Genomic DNA, 20,562 nt, shown 5'->3' with positions numbered 1-20,562 from the left:
TCCTCCTCCTCCTCCTCCTCCTCCTCCTCCTCCTCCTCCTCCTCCTCCTCCTCCTCCTCCTCAGAACAGGTTCGAAACTAAGTTCTTATTTCTATTTTCGAGAAGATCATCACCTCCGTATTAGCAGGAGCGCAACCCCCTTTCTTAGCCTCATGGGACAGGGCTACAGAAGGTGTCGCAGTTTGAGGTGGGAGCGGAGCGCTGTACCGGCCAGACAGACGGAGCAGGAGTGCGCGGCCCCACTGAGACAAGGGCCTAAGTGTGACAGCATCCCCTTACACCCTGCTCTCAGTGGTACCTCGTGCACTAGAAGGCAAGGCCGCGCACGCATGTGCGCTCCGACTCCGTGAATCCGGAGCAGGTAGCTTCGATTCCCTTTACTAATCCGAATCTCCACCTCACCTCACCCACAGTCCCAAATCTCGCCGTTTCCGGCTCTTTGACCCACGTGAGATGAAGCTAAGTCCCACGATTTTGTGCTGGTTTATTCGACGTGCCCCTGAGTCACTGAGCGGAAACGAGTGGCCTTAAGCGATCTTGACCTCACTCCCTCAAACCCGGTTAGACGGGTGTCAAATTATATGCCACTGATATGCTTTGGGTTGCAGCAGCCTTTAAGCCACATAATATGCTTGGGGGTGTGTGTGCATGTGTGGATGGTGCTGGTGTGTACGGGTAAAGAAACCAGGGTGCTGTTTTGCTAGAGCTCTTACTTCCCGCAAGAAAGATGAGAGGGGAAGCAGCGTTCACTGGACAGCTGCCTGAAAAGCCATCCCGCCCTGTCTAAGAGATTCCTTCCCATCCTTTGGCTTTGGTCAATTGCACTTGTTCACGTGGTTCCCTCGAGTTAGCTCAGTCAGTAGATCTCAGGGTCGTGGGTTCGAGCTTCACGTTGGACAAAAGATTCCTGCATTGCAGGGAGTTGAACTAGATGACCTGCGTGGTCCCTTCCAACTCTAAATTCAATGAGTTATTCGAAGAACCTTCTTGACTCCGCAGTCTCCGACGCCTCCAAGCCACGTTGGCTGCTTCTTCACCGTAAGATCATCTCCGCAGCAGGGACGGGGCGGGCGCGTGGAAACCACGGCATGCCCGACGGGGAGGTCTGGTCTGGTCTGGTCTGCCGCGAAGCTGCCTCGGAAGCAGCTCGCCAGCCTCGGCGGCCCCCTCTCCCCTTTCCTCTGCCGCGGGCTCTTTAACGGCTCATTAGCCAATACGAATGGCTAATCGCCTCCCGCAGTTCCCGGCTCCCCGCCCACGGGGGCGGTGCGGATAGCCATTGGCTGCCTTTGCTCCACCAAAGGGGGCTAATTACCATGCGGCGAGCGGCTCTTATAGGCTCCGAGGGGTGCCAGTCAGGCGCGCCTGCTCACCGCCCTCCCGCGCTCCAGCCTGGCCGGCAAAGTAGCGCTGCTGCGCTCGCCACTCGCTGCAACCGCGAGCGGGACTAGACGGGAAGCGAGAGAGCGCTGCTGCTGCCGCCTCGCCTCCCCCCCCCCTCCCGCCGCCTCCTGCGCTCGCCTCGCCGTCCGGGCCCCGCGAGCCATGGTGCCGGGGTTGCCTCCCGCGGGCTGCAGCCTATGGGCCAGCTGCGCCTGAGCGGCGGCGCCCGCCTGCCCCCCGATGCCCCCGGCGCCCCTGCCTCGCCGCCGCTGCTTCCCCCGCCGGGGCGGAGGAGGCTGCTCGCGCTGCTGCTCTTCGCCATGCTCGCCTTGTGGCTCTGCGTGCTCTATTCGTGCGCCGCCGGGGCGTGCGCTTCCGCCGCGCCGGGTCTCCTGCTGCTGCGCGGCTCGGCTCCTCCTGCCCGGCGGGCGCACAACCCCGCGGCGCTTTCCAAGCTGCTGCTGCTGCGGGCGCCGGGCTCCAAGGGCCAGCTGAGTCCCGAGCAGGAAAACGACGACGAGGACGACGACGAGGACGACGACGGGGGGAATAACAACAGCAACGGCGGCGCTGCCGTGGATTCTCCTCTCAGCCCCATCTCCAGCTTCCTCAACGGCTCCGGCACCAAGCGGCTGCCCCAGGCGGTGATAATCGGCGTGAAGAAGGGCGGCACGAGGGCGCTGCTCGAGTTCCTGCGGGTGCACCCCGACGTGAGAGCCGTGGGCGCCGAGCCCCACTTCTTCGACCGCAACTACGAGCGGGGACTCACCTGGTACAGGTACGCCCGGCCTTGGGGAGAGCGTCGCGGACCTTTCGCGTAGCCTGGCGCCCCCTTCGTCGGGGGCGAGCCGTTAGAAGCCGGTCAGAAGGCTTAGTTCGCCTCCCCCTGAGACCCTACGAGCCCACCAGGGTGTGAACGGACGGCAACCCGTTCACGTGTCTCTATCGACCCAAAGTGGGAGATTTCCCTCTGCCCCACTCCTAGGGAGAATGCGACTCGCTTAACTCTCTAGCAGTTTACTGCTTACTTCACCCCCAAAACACACAGGGCTGTTACTGGGTGTTGATGGGTAAGCGGGTAAGGTAAGTAAGAGAGAGACCCGGGCCGAGTCGTCCTGCTTTTCCGTTGCACCAACAGTACGCGCGGTCAAAGCCACCTCTGAAGCTCTTAGGAGTTTGAGTAGCTTTGACTCCCAAGTAACGGGTTTAGACGCGACTTGTTCGAGGGTTTCCCCTTCTCCCCGCTTTCCCTTCCCGGAAAGAGGGATGCGTTGAAAATGTGCCCGGAACTGTGGATGTGGAAGCGGGAATTAACTGGCGTGGGTCAAGGTGGGAAGTAAGCAAGGGAGGCCACTGGTCCTCCCGGCCGAGCCCGCCTCGAGGGTCCTCTCCAAGCCGTGTTGTTTCGAGGCTCGGGTCGCCTCTCCAAGGTCTCCCTGAGCGGCCTCCAGTGTAGGCATCAAGTGTCCGTCACCTTCATGATGGACGGGGTGAGGCTCGGCTGCCCTGCAGTTATTGTTCCCAGGAGCCCCGGCGTGGATTAATTCCGCTAGGCGTTTGTATTGGGGGCTGTTTGTGTGCGCGCGTATTGGGAGGGTAGTGGGTGGGAGCCGAGGGCCAGCAAAGGAAACTTCCCCCCGCTTCCAAATCGGTTCCAAGCGCCGTAGCCGAACTCGCTCTAGATCTACCCCCAGTCCCTCTTTCTGAAAAGCCCGCAGCCCCATTCAGACGGCAGTGAGGTCCGCACGTATCTGAGCAGCGCGCCGGCGAGCGAGTTTGAAGGCGCCTGCCGTGCGCGGAGAGGTAGTGAGCTCTGTTGGGCGAAAGGGAGCACTGCAGCTCCTGGTTCGCCAGCCCGCTCGGGATTCTTATTATTTTGACACGGGAGCCCGGCGATCCGCTGTGCCGACTGAATCTCTGCAAACGCTAATGAAAGTCAAGCTTCCATAACTTTCCTAGACCTGCTTTGTGGAGCAAACGCGTCTCCATTGGGTGCGTTTTAAGGATCCTGGGATTTAAAACTACAAATAGATCTGGAATGGTTGTGGAGTCCTTTGAGCAGTTTCACGCGTCCTCTGGGGGTGCGAGGATGGTTTTAAGGCCTCGTAGTAGCGGTCATACTCACCCGATCCCGCCGAGTTTAAGTTCTGCAGGACTGGAAGAAAGAGAGTTGCCCTTCCCAATCTAGACAGCGGCGGCTCCACTCCGTCTCCTGCGCGCCCTCTTCCTTGTCATTTTCAACAGCAGCTTCTTGCGCCTTTCACATTTCTCCGTCTGTCTTCCTCTCCTTGGCCGATGGGCTTCTCTTTGAAATGAGTCTTTAGGGAGGGCAAGAAAGGGGGAAAATTTTAAACAAAAACGTCCTATTGAGAGCATGCAGGAAAATAATCAGAGTTCAAAACGAGAGCAGAAAGAGGGTGGAACGGAACATCTTAGGCAACGGATTTTCTTAAGCGGGTCTAAGATCAGCCTCCTGTGTGGTTTGACTTGCGAGCTTGATCTCTCTGTCCTCCCGCTAAAGGGGAGAATTTTATTTGCGATGGGGGGGGGCAGAAATCCTCCGCTACCTTATGGGGGAAAGAGGAAAGTGCTGTAGACACCAGTTTTCAAGCCAGCGGCAGGTGATTCTCTCCTCTCCTTCAGATGTATGGGAGAGGGGGAGATGGTGCGATTTTTTTAAAAAACACCCTGCACTTTTTAAACGGATCTGTCCGCTGACCTTCGGCACTTCATGGGGACTGAGTGCAGACCTGCGAAGAGAAGCCTCAGAAGCATCTGTAATGGGATGCGGTCGTCGTCTGTGCAACATGTGTCAGTGCATGGAAATGAATCCTTGTACAGTCGAGGTGTCCATTGATTTATAGGGTGGTGATAACTTGGAGGGAGAGCCTTGTCTGTTATAAATAAAAATGGTTTTGATTTTACATTCCTAGCCCTGCACTCAGTCAGGTGACTTCCACTCCCCCCCAACCCCCCCCCCAGCTTGCAGAACTTTGAGTGAATCTGTGCAGGGAGGTGGAAAAATTACAAATACAAAATCCAAACCCCTGCTATGCTGAGCACATGGCCGAGTTGCTGTTTGTGTGTGTGTGTTTTTCAGAACATTCTGTTTTAAATATTACACAATTTAAAACATCTCAGGGAAGAAGGGTTTGATTAAGGAAGACCAAGAACAGTGGCAACAATTTTAACGTGTACCAATCAATAGATGTAGTTGTTGCTTTCAGTAAAGGAAATTTGAGATGTATTTGTTTTTAAAGTAAAATGGGAAGAAGACACAATATAAACGTATTTGGAGACGCCAAGCTTTTTCGCTCATTTAGGGTCACACAAATGCTCCTGGAGGAATTGTGGGCCAAGTAAGCAAGAGTGCGAAAGCGCTTCCTGCCTTCTGCTCTGGCAGGAGGATCAAGTCGCTTGTTTGGTAGGCAGGCTGTGCTTGGCCCACGTCTTCTCGGCTCCTTCCTCCCAGGCTCTCCTTTGTCACTCCCACAGCCCAGCGCCATAGCCTTTGATTAGGGAGGCTAGTGCTAATTTTGTTAGCCGAGAGCCGGATCTCTGTTATCCAGAGGGACGGCGTTCAAGGTTTTCTAAAAGATCCTCCCCAAACTACTGCTTGTAGCTAATGAGCAGAGCTGTCAGGAAGACAAAAACCATTAAGTGTTGCTAAAGACCAAACTAGGAGGGAATTTTCATCTACGGCAGCTTAGAAGTTGCGGGTTGGGTGGATGGAATGGGAGCCTGCATTTAAAACGCTTCCTCAACTCTGCCTAAGTGGTTTAACTATTTGAGGGGGGCGGACTTAATCACTGGAAAGCCACATGCTTAAAGGTGTGCATTTGATGTGCAGTTTTGTTAAATGATGAAACTCAAAAGCATTAACATGTAAGGTGGCTGGGAAGAAAGACTGTGCTGTTTGTCATTCACAGAGGTATTAAAGTAACTAATTTAAAGTAACAATTACCTCCCATTGAACTCCAACTTTACAGGATTTTTATTTTGCATTTGGCATGATTTTGGCTAATGCAACCACCTTTTGATCAAATGTGCATGTCTGCACTTTTCTCGGTGCCAGTCTTATTTTCAGGATGGTTTCTAAAAAGCTGGGCCTTTCTAGATAAGCGCAGAGTCTGGAGTGCCAGTGTTGATCGGAAAAGTTTGCAGGTTATGCAAATATGAATTATGCAGATTGGCCGGATGTCCAATTGTTGCAGGCCTTGGAAAGATGCTAGTTGAAAGAATGGGAACCAAACATATGACCACCTTAATTGCCTAGAAGAATATTCTGGCATCCTTGAGGAAACTGGAATGGGTTTAGCACTAGGTTTATGAGCTTTCCTCTCTTCCTCCCTCCAGCCACACAAGTCATGGAGCATGAGATTCTACCTGTTTGGCATATTCAGCACAATCCTGTTGTTTTTCTCCTTTTATTTTCTCTCTCTCTGGTCAACTCTTTCTCCTTGAGACTGGCTGAGTGTATGCAGAGTTACTTGGGAGTAAGTCACTTTGTGTTTGTTGGAGATTCCTCCTGAGTAGACGGGCATAAAAACAGCACTGTTTGTAGCAGCATCTCTTTTTAAGACCGGAAGGCTTGCATATAGTATCCAAGCTTAGTTGAAGCCACTTTTATGTCAGCTGGAACAATGTTGCCTTAAAGGAGATGACATGCTGAAATGGCAATAGTTACATCTGGCTGGTAGTTTTTATTTAACAGGGATGTAACAGTTTTCCTAATTAAGGCCCAACTGAGCCCTTCTACTCCCCTCCTCCCCCACTTTGCCAAATAGTCAATCTGCTGCTATTTAAAGGAAGGACTTCTGTGCAAGAGAAAAATCAATGTGTAGTTAGGCCAAATGATAGTTTCTTAAGCTAAACCAATATACACAAACATGTTCTTTTGAATTGAGGCATACATTTTCCTAGGAACTTCCCCCCCCCCCTTTTTCTGGAAAATAAAGAAAGACTCCAGCTTAGAACTGCTTTGAGTTGAAGCTGAATTATGAAGGGCAGCTTGATTTCAGCTGCAGCGCACAACATGCTGCTTTAATAGTGGGCTTTGTTTTGTTAAATCACTGTCTACGAAAACGCTGAGAAATAGCTTGGTTCTCTCACAAACAATTCAAGCTGCTGTGAAGTTGTCACGTGACACAAACTACCCGTGCAGCAACGGCAAACCATTTTTCAGCTGAGTTACTTCAATTTGATTCTTATTGAAACTAAACCATCTTAGTCTCCTATATGATTTTAACGAGCTCTTGGATTGGGGTGTTAGTCCTGTTTTAATAAGACTAAATTGTCTTATGGTAGTTCAGCTGGGGACTGTGACTTGTGAGTGGAAGCCATGATACGTAAACAAGAATAGACCTGGGAGGGATGTGAAACTGAGGCAAGAGCTTGAGTGGCAGATTAACGATTTCTGCTTTAAAATACTTTAACAGTTGCAATCAATTAAATGTAGGTTTTAATTTCACTCAGCAGCATCCCCCCCTCCAAGAAAGGGTGTTTAGAGTATAACTTACTGCTGTAAACAATGCTTTCTTAAACAGAACCATGTCCCTTCCCTTCAGCAACCAAATATTAACAGAAACTAAACTCTATGCGTGCCTTTTCAAAAGTAGGCACCTCCTTTTCAAAAAGGAAAAGAAAAGAAAGCCCCATTTCAATTAATTGGATTCAACTTTGTAAAAACTCCACTGCCAAGTGCTTGAACTGACATATGATTTTGAACGCTATCTTTCTCCATTTTGCCAAAGCAACTTCAGAGTTGGCGATATGTAATGTGACAGCATGTTAGTAGAACCTAAAGATCTTGGTATACTATTGAATTTGAATGGCTTCTACTTTTCCTCTTTACTGGATTGACCACCAGACCATTGTAAGTCTATAGGTTACATTTTAATGGGACCCCTCCACCCTATCTCTGCTCTGCTAGCTGAATTTGCTCAAGTTTTGGGCTATGGCACAATTATATTATTACTGAGATAATAGCCACAAATCTTAATTCAACTTACTTGATTTTATGGGGAAGAGAAAACTGCAGTAATATAGCCATTGAAGTAAATGAGATGTCTTTTTTTCAAATTCTGCAAAGCCTATGAGTTTATTGCAGCTAACTCAACCCGAGGAAGCCATTTATGCAGAAGTGTGACCAGGATTAGGGGACTAGTTTAGGATATTATTTTTTTAGCAAAAGGCTTGCCTCTGAAGGGAGATGCAAGTGTTCATCGTCAGCAAATTCACCTCTTGTGCGATATGTTTCAGCAGGAGATCTGCCACTTGGACTATTTGAAATCTACAAATTTTGATGAGGATGGTTGGTTACTGCCATGACAGGCTTTTTAAAAATATTCATTTTATCATATTTTGTGTCATCATTCAAAGTAATTTCCAAGTGAAAATTTTGTGATACTTTGGTTGGTCCTACTTAAAGGTATTGCTGTGGATTTTGGAGAATTTTTTTAAAAACTATTTTTTAAAAAATTCTTATGGAAGACCCTGTTTCTGGTGAAACTTAACAAGGCATTGTAGGGGTTGTGTGTGTCTGCTCAGTTAAGCATTCCCAAATTAGTCAACTAACTCTATTAGAACCTAGCCAGGAACAGTTGGCTCTTAAAGGGAAGTGGAGGAAATAACTCCTTGGGATTTTCTGTTCATATTGACTGCAAAGCTTTCAATGTTATCTATGATTAACTTCAAGGCTGGCCACCTTGAACTACAGTATTGAGAAATGGTTGTGTGTTTTAAAGCAAGTAAGCTTCCATATGTGCCTTATCAGAACTGACTTGGGGGGGGGCACACTGTAACACACCTAAGACATTTTCAGCCTCAGACAGTGCAAACATATACATATCTGCTCAGAAGTAAGCCTTGTTGCATTCAGTGGTATTTATTCCTCAGTAATGTGTACTGAATTACACCTTAATTTCTGAGTTAAAATGTTAACAGTAATCTCAAATGGAAATGCTCCTGAGATCTAAAGAGCAGCATTATCCCCAACTTTGCTTAGGCAAAGGCAGCAAACAACTCTTGAGTTCGCAACAGCTAAACAGGGTAAAAGTGAGAAGGGAATGTGTTCAATATCTGCAGCATCTATTTAGCTATTGTTGGAAAAGTTTGATCCTCAATAGCATCCATAGCATTTAAAAAAGAACTATGTGTGGCTGGCTAAGGAACTGGCTGTCATGGTTTTATTAGCGAAATTATGTTAAAGCATCTTGAGTTCTGTATTAAATTAGCGACCTAAATTAGACTGTAAAATGGTTGATTAATCCTTCCCATGTAAAGAATGGGTACGCAGCTAATTGCAAATGAGATTCCCAGATCCAGTAAGTGGAATAAGTCAATATTTAAGAGAACACTTTGCTTTAGGGATGGGATTGCCTGCACTAGCAGAACCACACTACTTAGGCTTAAATGATTCACCAGAATAAAATGCCTCTTGTTTTAATTAATGTATCTATTAGTCTAAGGCCATTTCAGCAGACATGCAAGGAGTTTTCCTCCTGGAAAAAATTACTTCTCTGAAGCTAGTAATTATGCAGTTACAGATATGGGGCTCCAAGCAAAGATCGTGGTGATTATAAGAATGATCTTAAGACTATGAGGTATCTATTTTGTATTTGGCTTATTTCAGAACATCTAGCATAGTGGGACTTCTGAAGAACATGCTGTGATATTCTGACAAATGTTGTCATGAAGTTTTGCAAGCCTAAGCACATTTACAGAGTTAATTAAACTGAAGTTGTGCTCCTAAACGTGCTTGCCTGGGATTAAGCCCTACTCATCTTGACATGTATGAATTGTGGTGCTCCTCTACTAAGTGTGTTTAGGATTGCATGGATGTTCAAAGCTGAGCCCCGCTGTGCTCATTTGTACCTTCTCCAGATAAGTGTGCATGTGTTTCCAAGGAAGAAATTTCAGACCCGAATGCATTTTTGTATTCTGACTTGTGCACAACTTTAGTTAACTTTAGTTAAATGGTAAAACACACACACCTACCTTTATTTTGCATTTGTAAAAATGTACGCAATTGCTAAACTAGAATAATTTTGTTTTCAGTCTTAAAATCTTATGCCACCCCAATCTTTCTCTGCTCAGTTGTTTGTAATGGGAAGAGATTGCTGAACCTCACACTTCAAGCAATGACTCTTTTTGAAAATATGCCGGCTTCTGTTGCAGAACTCCAAAAAAAACAGCAGCCTGATAGCTGAAGGTCTTTGGAACATACTATTTCTGTTTAGTGGCTTCGAGCAGAAATGTTTCGGCAGGAAAGGAAAGGAAAGGAAACTGGATCCAGCTATTAATGCTAAGTAGTTACAAGCACTAGAGTTCCTGGGTTTTTCCTCTCTCATCGGCACTGACTCCGGAATCCTTGTGGACAAAAGCAAGGTGGGAGAAAATGGCCCTTTTTGCAGCTAAGCTTGAAGGATGCAATCACTTTCTTTATGTAATCGAACGCTTCTTAAAACCTTCAGAATAACTTTCCTGGTATTTGAACAATGCTTTCAACCTAACTTCCCCATCACTATGTTACCCTAATATAATTTTTGGGGGTGGCAGCAGTTGTGAAAATTGGAGCTGTGGGTAACTTGCTGAAATATGCACACACACAGTCTACCAACCTCTTACCAGACTTGTGAGCGCAAGTTTTTGCACTGTGAAAATGGTTAATGTGCAATGCTGTTTGGCCTTTTAAGAGTATAGCAAACTACACAATCTGTACATCTCAAGAATATTTGTACCAAATGGTGTTAATTTTGAGGGAAGGTTGTCTGTGTGTGTCCTCATGTGTGGCTGCGTGGGTCCTGGGTTTTGGGCCTTGGGCCTCTCCTTATCTGCTTAGAAATTGGAAATTGTTTCTACTTAGATAGAAATGTCTGGCTGTGGAAGCAGTGCCTAGATGGCCGGTGCCTGATTCCTAATAAGTAAAAACAACAACACGCAGACATTGACTTCTGAGAACTGCCAAATTTTAGTCAAATGCTAAAACAAGAACATATGATACAGTAAAGTATCCCAGTAGTCTTTGGTCAAATGTTGGATGCCATTTTTCAGTAACGGGAATTGATCCTGTCTGCCTTCCTATCGTGCTTGTTAGATTTTCCATATGGCTCCCAGGTTGATGAGCAAATATGTGGGAGAGAATGGAAAAGAGCTCATTGTTCTCTGTGTCGGATGCTTTGCTGAAGTTGTGACCCTTATGACTTATAAAACTCCCGGTGTCCTAAGCTAGTCCCACCCTCCAACACCGAGATTCTTTAGTAGGAGGCAAGCATTCTTTTGGGGTGGGGAGAACTGCCCCTCCTCCCCTGAGTCCAAATGAAGGCAGCTTGTGCATCGTAGGCAAATAGAAGGAGGGCCCAGAGACTTGGGTTTTATACACACTATACCTTTAAAGCACATTCTTTCTCTCAAATAATTATAGGTGCTGTAGTTTATCTATCGGAGATCAGAGTTACAATTCACAGTAACCTGTAACAAACTATAATAAAATAATAATAATAATGATAATAATAATAATAAATATAATAAAATAATATATTTATACCCCGCCCATCTGGCTGGGTTTCCCCAGCCACTCTGGGGGGCTTCCAACAGAAAAATAAAATACAGTATTTTTTTTAAAGAGGTATGTGCTGTTAATGTGCTTTCAAGTTACAGTGTGTTCACAGCATTAGTTGTAGTCTTCTGTGTTTTCTTCTCCACCGCAATGAATTCCATAGGGAACCTTCTGTTTTCACATTTCTGGTGGCAATGGTAACTTTCCATCCCCCTTGAGAATCCTGAACATACTATCCTTTCCTACTTTACACCTTGGGTCTAGTAAGCTGAGTCTGTGGACTGATACATGCTTGCAGAGTTGTATTTGTATGCATTGTCTGTTCCTTGATTTGGGAAGGCTGGTGGTGGTAGCCTTGAAGCAACCCTGTCCTCAGTGTATTGGGCTGGAGATGTCAGACAGGTAGGGTGCTGACATGTCACATGGGGGGAAAAACCCCTATCAATTACTCCCTTGAAATCTGGCAATACGAACTCCTGGGCTGCTTCTGGGATTGGTGCTTAGATAACATTGGGACTTACAAGCAATTGATGTACATGTTTTTTAAGCCCTTGGACTGGGAATAAAACCACGGAGGGAACTTGGTATAAGAATGCTTTTTAAAAGAGTTGAGGGTGTGTTTTCCACCCTGGGCTCCTTTGGGAGGAAAGACAGTGTAATAATAATAATAATAATAATAATAATAATAATAGGATTTCTTATAACAGCTTCCCCATCCAAAAAACAAATACTTGAACTGAAAAGCCGGCCTTCTTCATTTTTGAAAAATGATTGAGTAGAATCGTAGACAGTGCTTTAACATTCCAAACTTTGTCCAACTCTGTTGCCTGAAACAAACCGTAGAGCAAAGTTTTGTATCTGATTTCATGCCGCATCAGCTCAGGGGCTCTTCACTTCTACTTCAGAATATACTTACAGCCTCTTGAATGAACGAAGCTTTTTGGAGGCAAGAGCCTAGCACAATTCAAGATGGGGGTCTCCCTGCTCTTTTTCATCCGCTCTCCAAGGCACATAATGCCTTCCAGTTTGATTCCAGCGGGACCCAAATCACAATGTCTTAGTCGCAGCGTGAAGTTATGAGGAAAATGGCCCCCAAAGGAGGGACGGGCTCTTGTGATCCATCAGCAAGGCCCTTGTGTTTCTCTGGGAGCCTTCCTTCAGATTGCAACAGGAGCGTTGAGTTGTTCAGACAGATGGCAAAGATTATTTCATGTTGCTGAGATTTCAGTGCACTACTGTTTCAAGCATGTCTCCCAGTGCGGCGCAAATGATGCGTTCTTCCCAGCACGGCGCTGACGGGAACTGCTTTGTCTTCCCTGATCATGTTTCACAGCCTCACCTGTTGAGGAGTTGATTCTTCCCACCCCAACCCCCCACCCCCGAAGTTGAGCATGCGCCGGAGCGGACATATTTGGCTGGTGAGTCCACCCATGGTTGTGGTGAGACTCTGGGGCCGTCAGTGAAATGGAACGTTGCTGAGTAGCGTAAAAAAGTGATGATGAAAACTTTCTGGGTAGGCTTTTCTCCTGGTGGTTCGGGGATAGTAGCTCTTTATTTAGAGACCCATGTTTCCCAACTCTTGCTCTTTAGCAGCCCTGTTATTAAGAGCGGAAAATGGGCATTCCTATTTGGCCTATTCAGGCATGAGCAGAAGCTAAATAACTTTTTCATTGGGTCTGTCTCAGCTGCTGCGTTTGTCAAATCTGGATGTCTGTGTTATGTGCCATTTCTGAACAACATGCTCAAATAATGAAGGTGTGTATATATGTGTACAAGTGTTCCTCATTCCCTACACCTTCCAGCTATAGTTCAGATTTTAGAACCAGTTGTGTAGCACTTTCAAGACCTTAACAGGCCAGTTCTGATGGCTTGTGAAGCAAGCCTATGTGTTTGTGTAGTCCATCGTACTCTGGGCCGGCCCACCCATGAGGCAAGGTGAGGCGACCATCTCAGATGGCAGGATCCACAGGGGCAGCAGAACCCAATGTAGAGCCTTATCCCCACCCCGTCTTGCATATGATGTAGATCTTCACTGATTCCTTCTTCCTTGGTGGGGAGGGAGGCACCATTTTGTCGTTCTCATTAGGTTGCCAAAAGGCCTCAGGCTGTCCCTAGATGCTCTTTATGTTGAGAGGCTGTACACTTACAAGAAGTGACTGGGTACATATGCTGCTAACAAAGCCCTCTCCTCCATCAAAATGGCTGCATTCATCTACACCCGCGGCCCTCCAGATGTTTTGGCCTACAGCTCCCATGATCCCTAGGTAACAGGACCAGTGGTCAGGGATGATGGGAATTGTAGTCCAAAACATCTGGGGGGCCGAAGTCTGGGGGTGCCTGATCCGCATCTTGGGGACTGCTGCGTTCATACACACGTACATCTCTGTGAGCATGAGAGGCAACCTGCGCTGAAAATGCTGGCTGTATCCAATAACGCCATCAATGCCTGGACATCATTCAACCCAACAACTGTATGAAATGTCCAGCTTGCCCTTTTGCATGCAAGGCTAAAATGAGAAACTTAAAGCTCCTCTACTGGTTTTAGCGCAGGCACCCCCCAAACTTCGGCCCTCCAGATGTTTTGGACTACAATTCCCATCATCCCTGACCACTGGTCCTGTTATCCAGGGATCATGGGGGTTGTAGGCCAAAACATCTGGAGGGCCGCAGTTTGGGGATGCCTGATTTAGCGTCTGGACATTCCGCTTTGCAGCTTTCGATAGTTTGTCCTGAAAGACAACCAACATCCTTGCTCTTTTGTTGTTGTCGAGGACTGGTGATCATTGAGTCAAAGGGATAATAAATAGGCCAGAGCTCTGCTGGGTAGCAAAGCATATGGCCTCAAAGCACAACAAATACCAGGTCCCACATATTCCTGTGGCCTAATTACAGGGTTGGAAAGCAACCAAGGCTGCTACCTGTTGTCACTGTTGTGGTGTCTGAAATGATTGAGGAGCTCTGCTGCTCTGTTGTGTGATGTTTGCACTCTCGGCACCGAGTTCTGCTGCCCTCGAAACAATTTAATGCTGGGCTCCGTTTCCTGGGTTTAATGTGTTGTATCTGGCTTTAGAAAATATTTTAAAATCCTTGCGCCAAGAAACATGAGCTTCTTTGACTTGCGTTCGTTATATATAATGTGTGCTGCATGCCGCCTCATTAAGAAACGGGGAAATCATTTTGTCAACTGAAGTGATGACTGCAATGCATATGTACATGAACTTGCTTGCCAGTTCTCCGGATTGTCAAACAGATTTGAAAGCCAGTAACAGGCCAGCAGCCCCATGACCGGAGAGATCAGGCTTGCTTGGGCTGCGTCAGTCACTGACATCCACTTGGCCACCCTTGTGTGTGATGCTAAAAAAAAAAAAGGTACTTCTGTTTTGGGGCAATGCGTAGGAGGCTGAAACCTCTCCCATTTGCTTGAGGACAAAAAGAGCAGCTGAGAGCAGCTCTTCCAAACAAGAACCAGTGGAATATATAAATTTGCATTAATATCAATCACCAGCAAAAAATTAGTTGCATAAGTGGCTGTTAGAGATGAATGAGATTACTTGCTGCTTTTTGTTTTAAGCAGCAAATCAGACTTTGCATCTTAACTGCTACCTTGGAGGTGGGGAAGCTGTTCAAAAGGTTTGACTTGATTCCTGAAAATTAATCACCGGCTTTACCCCTAAATAGGGCTGGGTGATATATTGATACACCATCCAAAACTGGTTTGAAATCCATATCGTGAGATCTGTTTCATAGTTTTTAACCTGGCAATATATTGTGAATTATGGTGGTGTGTGTGTGTGTGTGTGTGTGCGCGCGCTATGCAAAAATCATAATGTGGGAAAACCCCACTTCTCCAGGGTCAGGAAGTCTGTGGCCTTCCTGATATTGCTGGACTAAATCTCTCATCATCACTGACTGTTGGCCAAGATAGGATTTGAGTCCAACAACATCCGGAGGACCTTTTCAGTACCCAAAGTTGAAATGCATATCTGGTGTGGGGTTTGGAGGTGAGAGAAAGTGGTGGGAGGCATGGAGGATGGAAATGCAGTTGGGAGTGTAAGCAAAAAAACAACAATAAAAGCCTGGTTGGTAAATTATGGATTTTTTTTTTACTAATTTCTCATTCTTGGCGATGACATTCTGTCTTCTGCTGAAATGTGTTTTCTCAGTCAAGCTTTTAGGCTCCAATTATCTCTTGAGAGAAGAGGAAATCTCTCATTGGGTTATTCGTGAAGTGAACACACCAAATGAGAACAGTAGAAAAAGCAAGCCCTGCAGCTGTGGCTCCTTGCAATGTATTGTTTATATTGATTTATGCATATGCAAGCAATGTTGGGCAGCTGACCACAAGGAGTGGGACCAAAGAAGGTTTATTTCTTATTTAAACATCCATAACAAAGCATCATTTGGAAACTGTCATAAGCCCAAACAAATTCTGTTCCCATCACTCCCTATTTCCCAGAAAATAGTGCTCCAACTTTGCTTTATAGGAACTTCCATATCTTAGGATGTTGCACCCCTGATTCATGACTCGTGTTGTGTTGTAATCGTCTTACCATTTTACCTGTAATCCTTCCATTTCCACCATCCATTCTGTAGATCTGACTGGGAATGTCTCGGCATGGTCTGATGTGCTGGAGCACAGCAAAAGAAAACAGGAAATGTGGGTGTTGGGGCAAGAAAGAACAGTTACCTGGAATATTAAAGTCCCTTCACTAGAAGTTGTAGTTTCTGGGTGGAACCCAGTATCATATGAATGATCTTCCACTTGCACAATGTGATTTCAGCCTCTTGTCCTGCCCCCTGTTGTAGAGGGGACTTTTGAGGGCATTTGGGGGACTCCAGGGGCAGAAGAGGACAGCAAAAGTTCTGTTCTGTGTTCACATGGACAGCTTGGGATGCAACCCTATAGTGATGATGATAGGAGATGTGAACTAATGGCTGAACATGTTAGTGCATCCTTCAGGCAGAAGACTGAATCTCTGGCATCTGCTTGAAGTAGGAAAGTTGGGCGGCGGTGCTGGGTGGAGAATAGCTGGCATATCACTTGTCTTTTCTTTTAATATACTAATTTGCTTAAGTGTTAGGCACAGATGTGGTGGAGGGAATTCTGATCTCTTTCCATTTCTATATCTTCTATTGCCTGACAAGCTTAACCATCATCTAGATCAGGCACGTCCAACTCCAAAGAGACTGTGATCTACTCACAGTATAAAGAGACTGGCTGTGAGCTACCCATTGTCATTGCCATGAGTTGTTGAGCTTTTTTTTTAAGGGGATCTAAAAGGAACACCAAGGTGATCACTAAACTTTATACCAGGATTGACCTGTTGGACATGCCTGATCTTTGTTGGGGAGGGTGGGGTGTGGAGCCAGAGGGCGACGACTAGTCAGAAAGAGGACCAGGCATTGATAAAGTGGGATAGCAGGCTAGTATTTCACTCCAAGCCTCGATGTCAACTAACAGGGGCGGGGAATTCTTTCTGTTCTTCCATGGTTGCTCAGGACTGTCTCCTGCATTCCCTGGGTTTGCAGCAGGGTGTAGCCAATGCTCCAGCTGTTGTGGACTACAACTTCCACCCTTCCTCATTATTGGCTGTGCTGTGGTTGGGGATGATGGGAATTGTAGTCCAAAAATATGGAGCACATTGTGTTGGCTATTCCTGGTTTGTAGGTGAGGTGCGGACCTTTCCACTGATGCTTTTTGTAGCCACATGACTTTTGACCATTTGAATTGCGGCTATTTGCTGGCTTTGTAAATTTCAAGGAATGTGTGAATGGCTTGTTCATATGGTTTGTGCCAAGAGTTGGGAACCTGTGGCCATCCAGAGAATGAATGCTATCTGCAGTGAACATGACTAGTGGCTGGGGTTTATGAGGATTATTGTTCAACAACATCTGGCCACAGTTCTCCATGCTTTGCTCAAGCAGTCTTGCATCTTCTCCAGCAGTTTTACCAAGGTTAACATAGCAGGGTTGTATTTTTATTTTTTGGATGGGGGAATATATGGAATATTCCCTTAGTGCTAAGTCTCTCCCCCCCCCCAAAGACTGTGGAGCACACTGTATGATCGGGAAGGAGACACAAACATCTCTCACCCGTGTTTCCCCCTGGAAAAATGAAAGCGGTGAGGGCTAAATGAAAATGCCAGCTTGCCTAATGCTAAGCCGCTAGCCACTGGATTCAGGAAACAAAGAGTGCTTGTGTGTACTGGCACATCCCAAGTATTGAAGGTCATTCCTTGTTTAGAGTCTGTTAACGCACACTTAGGATGCTTCCACATAGCCTTCTCTCCCTTGCCCCTCTGCATATAGAGAGAGCCCATCCTGTACCTTCAACCTGTGAATCTAGCTATTGGCACCATTCACTTAACTGGTTTATTTCAGAGAATCCCAGTGTCTCAAACTGTTGCACTCACACTTTTCCAACATGTCATTCCATATATATATATATATATATATATATATATATATATATATATATATGTGGCAGGTTCAGATTGCTTTAGCATCTGGGCTGTATCTGAAAGTGAGTTTAAAGGGGGGAAATGATGTAAAATGAGCATGGGTACTCTTATGGGGGAAAGGTGGGCAGGGAAAATTTACCCTAGTTGTAGCAACTGGTAGGAATTCTAGTGTAAAGGGAGAGTGAAAAGAGAGGACAGGATCCTTCCATATGTAATGAATTGTCTGCAAGATGGAATCTCAGTAGATATAGTGAGTTTTATGCTGAAATCCCCCCTCCTTATACAACTACTAAATATGCAAAAGCCTATTTCTTCACCTGGTATGTATTGTGCAAATAATAGCACATTAGGCTCATGCTTGTACAACTCTGAGGAAGTTGCAAAGCTGTGCATAATTCCCTTGACTCCTTCCCTGAAAGAGAGGGGCTGGGTGCTATTTGATCTCAGTCTCGTGGTTGGTGGCAAATGTCTAGCTTAAATGTGAGTGGATGTGAAGTGGATCTGACTGGTCTGAGAGCACCCAAAATAACTGAATGAAGTTCAGGCAGCAGGGGGCTTCCCCTTGGGCCCAGAGCCCTCCCAAGGCTCTACTGATTTTGGCAGCAGTAGCAAAAACAAAAGAAGAACCAATATGTTCAGCACCCTGATGGGGATGCTAATAATCATCTCTAATCAGATGAAGTGTAGATACAGGGTACCACCCACTGCTACTGTGGAAGGTTGGCCAAGGGTGAGTGTGACCCTCAGGCAAAAGGAAGATTGGTCAACTCTGGAAGAAATGAACACCACAGACTCTCTGTGTTGCTGCACAGGCATGTGCTTGGATGATTCAGATGAGAGGGGGCATTGACTGGATTCAAATGCTCCTCCTACATGCCTCTTCTGAAAGCAATTGCTGCTCTGGAAGTGGCAGCTTCCGGTAAGCCGGGAGGAAGCGGTGCCTGCGTCCTGATGAACAGCCAGTTTCTTAATAATGGTGGAGGAAAAGGGAGCCTTTCTTAATTACAACCTTGCTCTGTCCCTGTCAAATTACTGAGTTGGAAATGCAGAGTCTTTCATTAAAACTTTATCTATGTAATTAGAAATTATATATACCTACAGCAGAGAGCACCTTCATGCCTCAGTCGCTCTCTTTAAAGATACCTTGATGCTATCTGACTAAAGCCGGGGGTGTGATCAGAATCCCCTTTCTTCAGATATTGGAGCCTTTTTGTCTCCCCAGGAAGGAATGTAGTGTGGTGCTCACATTTTAGTTCCAGCTTTTCAGCCTCCCAGTTTCTGAACTCTTCCCCTCCCAGCCATTCCCAAATGCGTCCAGTGGATCATTGTTTGGGAGGCAGCTGTTCTACTACGGTATGCATTCGCCTCCCGAGTAAGCCTCGCTTACACAACCAAGGGAGTAACAAGAGCCCTACTGGATCAAACCAAAGTCCTAGCTAACAAGCATGCTGTTTCCTACAGGGTCCGGCTAGATGCCTCTTGGAAACCCAGAAGCGAGATATGACAGTAATAGCCGTCTCCTGTTGATCCCCAGAGGCAAACTGTATATGGTATGGGAGGTAATATAAAGCCGAGATAGCCTTACCCTCCACAGCATTTTCTTGTCCCTTTTGAACACATCTATGTTGCTGGCCACAACTACATATTATGGTCACAATTTCATAGTTGAGCTGCCTTGGGTGTAAAAATATTTGCTTTTGTCTGCTCACAATGTAACTTCATTGATGGTATATGAGATTGGGAGGAAACACTTTGCTTCAAAGAACTCTGGACTATTTTACTCAAGTCATTGGTGCTGATATGCACTGTGACAGATGACTCCTCTCTAGTACTGTCTACCAGCTTATCTAGGCAAAGGTTGACCTCTACAACTTTCACATCAGGCAGGCAATTGGACATGCAGTCTACATGCTCATCACAAACCTCTTTCTATTGATTGAATTATTCACTATGAGGAACCCTCTCCCACTGGAGGCACATCCTTGTCACAGGAGGATATTGCTTCACCCCACCACATGGAATAGGTTCTTTCTAAGAGATTCCTCTTTCTTGGGGCACCATCTTCTGCCCCTGAGACCGTCATAACAATACAGGTGATTACCCTGGATGCTGCTATCTCATCTCCAAAAGGACTCTTCTACCAGTTTCTGTGTGTCTCAGCTGTGTCTCTCACCTTGGCCTCATTTGCACCAAGCATGGTTTTCATCCAGCAGACAGGTAGCGTCACATGTATAGCTATTTTCATAACTGTTTCGATTGGGTGCTGGGAGGGTGAGTTTGAGGGCTTTTGCCTTTCCCACCCTGTCACTGAAATCACACAGGTGCCTAACTCGCTTGTCTGCTATTCTGTTTAAAGGTAAAGGGACCCCTGACCATTAGGTCCAGTTGTGACTTACTCTGGGGTTGCTGCGCTCCTCTTGTTTTATTGGCTGAGGGAGCCGGCGTACAGCTTCCAGGTCATGTGGCCAGCATGACTAAGCCGCTTCTGGTGAACCAGAGCAGCATACGGAAACACCGTTTACCTTCCCGCTGTAGCGGTACCTATTTATCTACTTGCACTTTGACGTGCTTTCGAACTGCTAGGTTGGCAGGAGCTGGGACCGAGCAACGGGAGCTCACCCCGTCGCAGGGATTCAAACCGCCGACCTTCTGATTGGCAAGCCCTAGGCCAGGCGTCCCCAAACTGTGGCCCTCCAGATGTTTTGGCCTACAACTCCCATGATCCCTAGCTAACAGGACCAGTGGTCGGGGAAGACGGGAATTGTAGCCCAAAACATCTGGAGGGCCGAAGTTTGGGGAATGCCTGCCCTAGGCTCTGTGGTTTAACCCACAGCGCCATCCCATTCCGCTATAGTGTTTATCTCAACGCTTTAGCACTGGGGTGGAAATGGTTTGTCTGCTGGGCCTCCCCTTGTGCTCTTAGTGGATTGTTTATCCCCTCGCAGCTCTCCTGTGAATCCTTGTCTACAGGAAGGATTTTGATAAGTCTACTTCCCTCCCTGCCATTGTGCCTTGTTTGGCTATCTTGGGTTATTCACAGGGCACAGTGCTTCTCTTGAGAACCCCAGTTCACCCCGCCCCATTCTGACTTAATACCCTTGCTGCTGTTTTGCTTGTTTATCTTAGGAAAGGGAGGCGAGTTGGAACAGCTGAACTTGC

The 20,562-nt window shown here is 46.6% G+C and overlaps 1 protein-coding gene across 1 annotated transcript in view; it reads left to right on the top strand.

The window, feature by feature from the left end:
* The first annotated feature begins 1,521 nt into the window (after window positions 1–1,521).
* The window catches only part of LOC118079915 (heparan sulfate glucosamine 3-O-sulfotransferase 3B1-like), a 35,092-nt gene continuing 16,051 nt past the window's right edge, over window positions 1,522–20,562 (top strand). Inside the window, exon 1 of the mRNA XM_035104665.2 lies at window positions 1,522–2,161. Coding sequence (XP_034960556.2) covers window positions 1,581–2,161 — 581 coding nt within the window. The 5' untranslated portion in view covers window positions 1,522–1,580. The remainder of the gene's footprint in view (window positions 2,162–20,562) is intronic.

This window comes from Zootoca vivipara, chromosome 2 (assembly GCF_963506605.1).
Source record: "Zootoca vivipara chromosome 2, rZooViv1.1, whole genome shotgun sequence".
NCBI classification, from domain to species: domain Eukaryota; kingdom Metazoa; phylum Chordata; class Lepidosauria; order Squamata; family Lacertidae; genus Zootoca; species Zootoca vivipara.
Note: the sequence above shows the minus strand (reverse complement) of the source record. Positions and strands in the feature narration are given on the sequence as shown.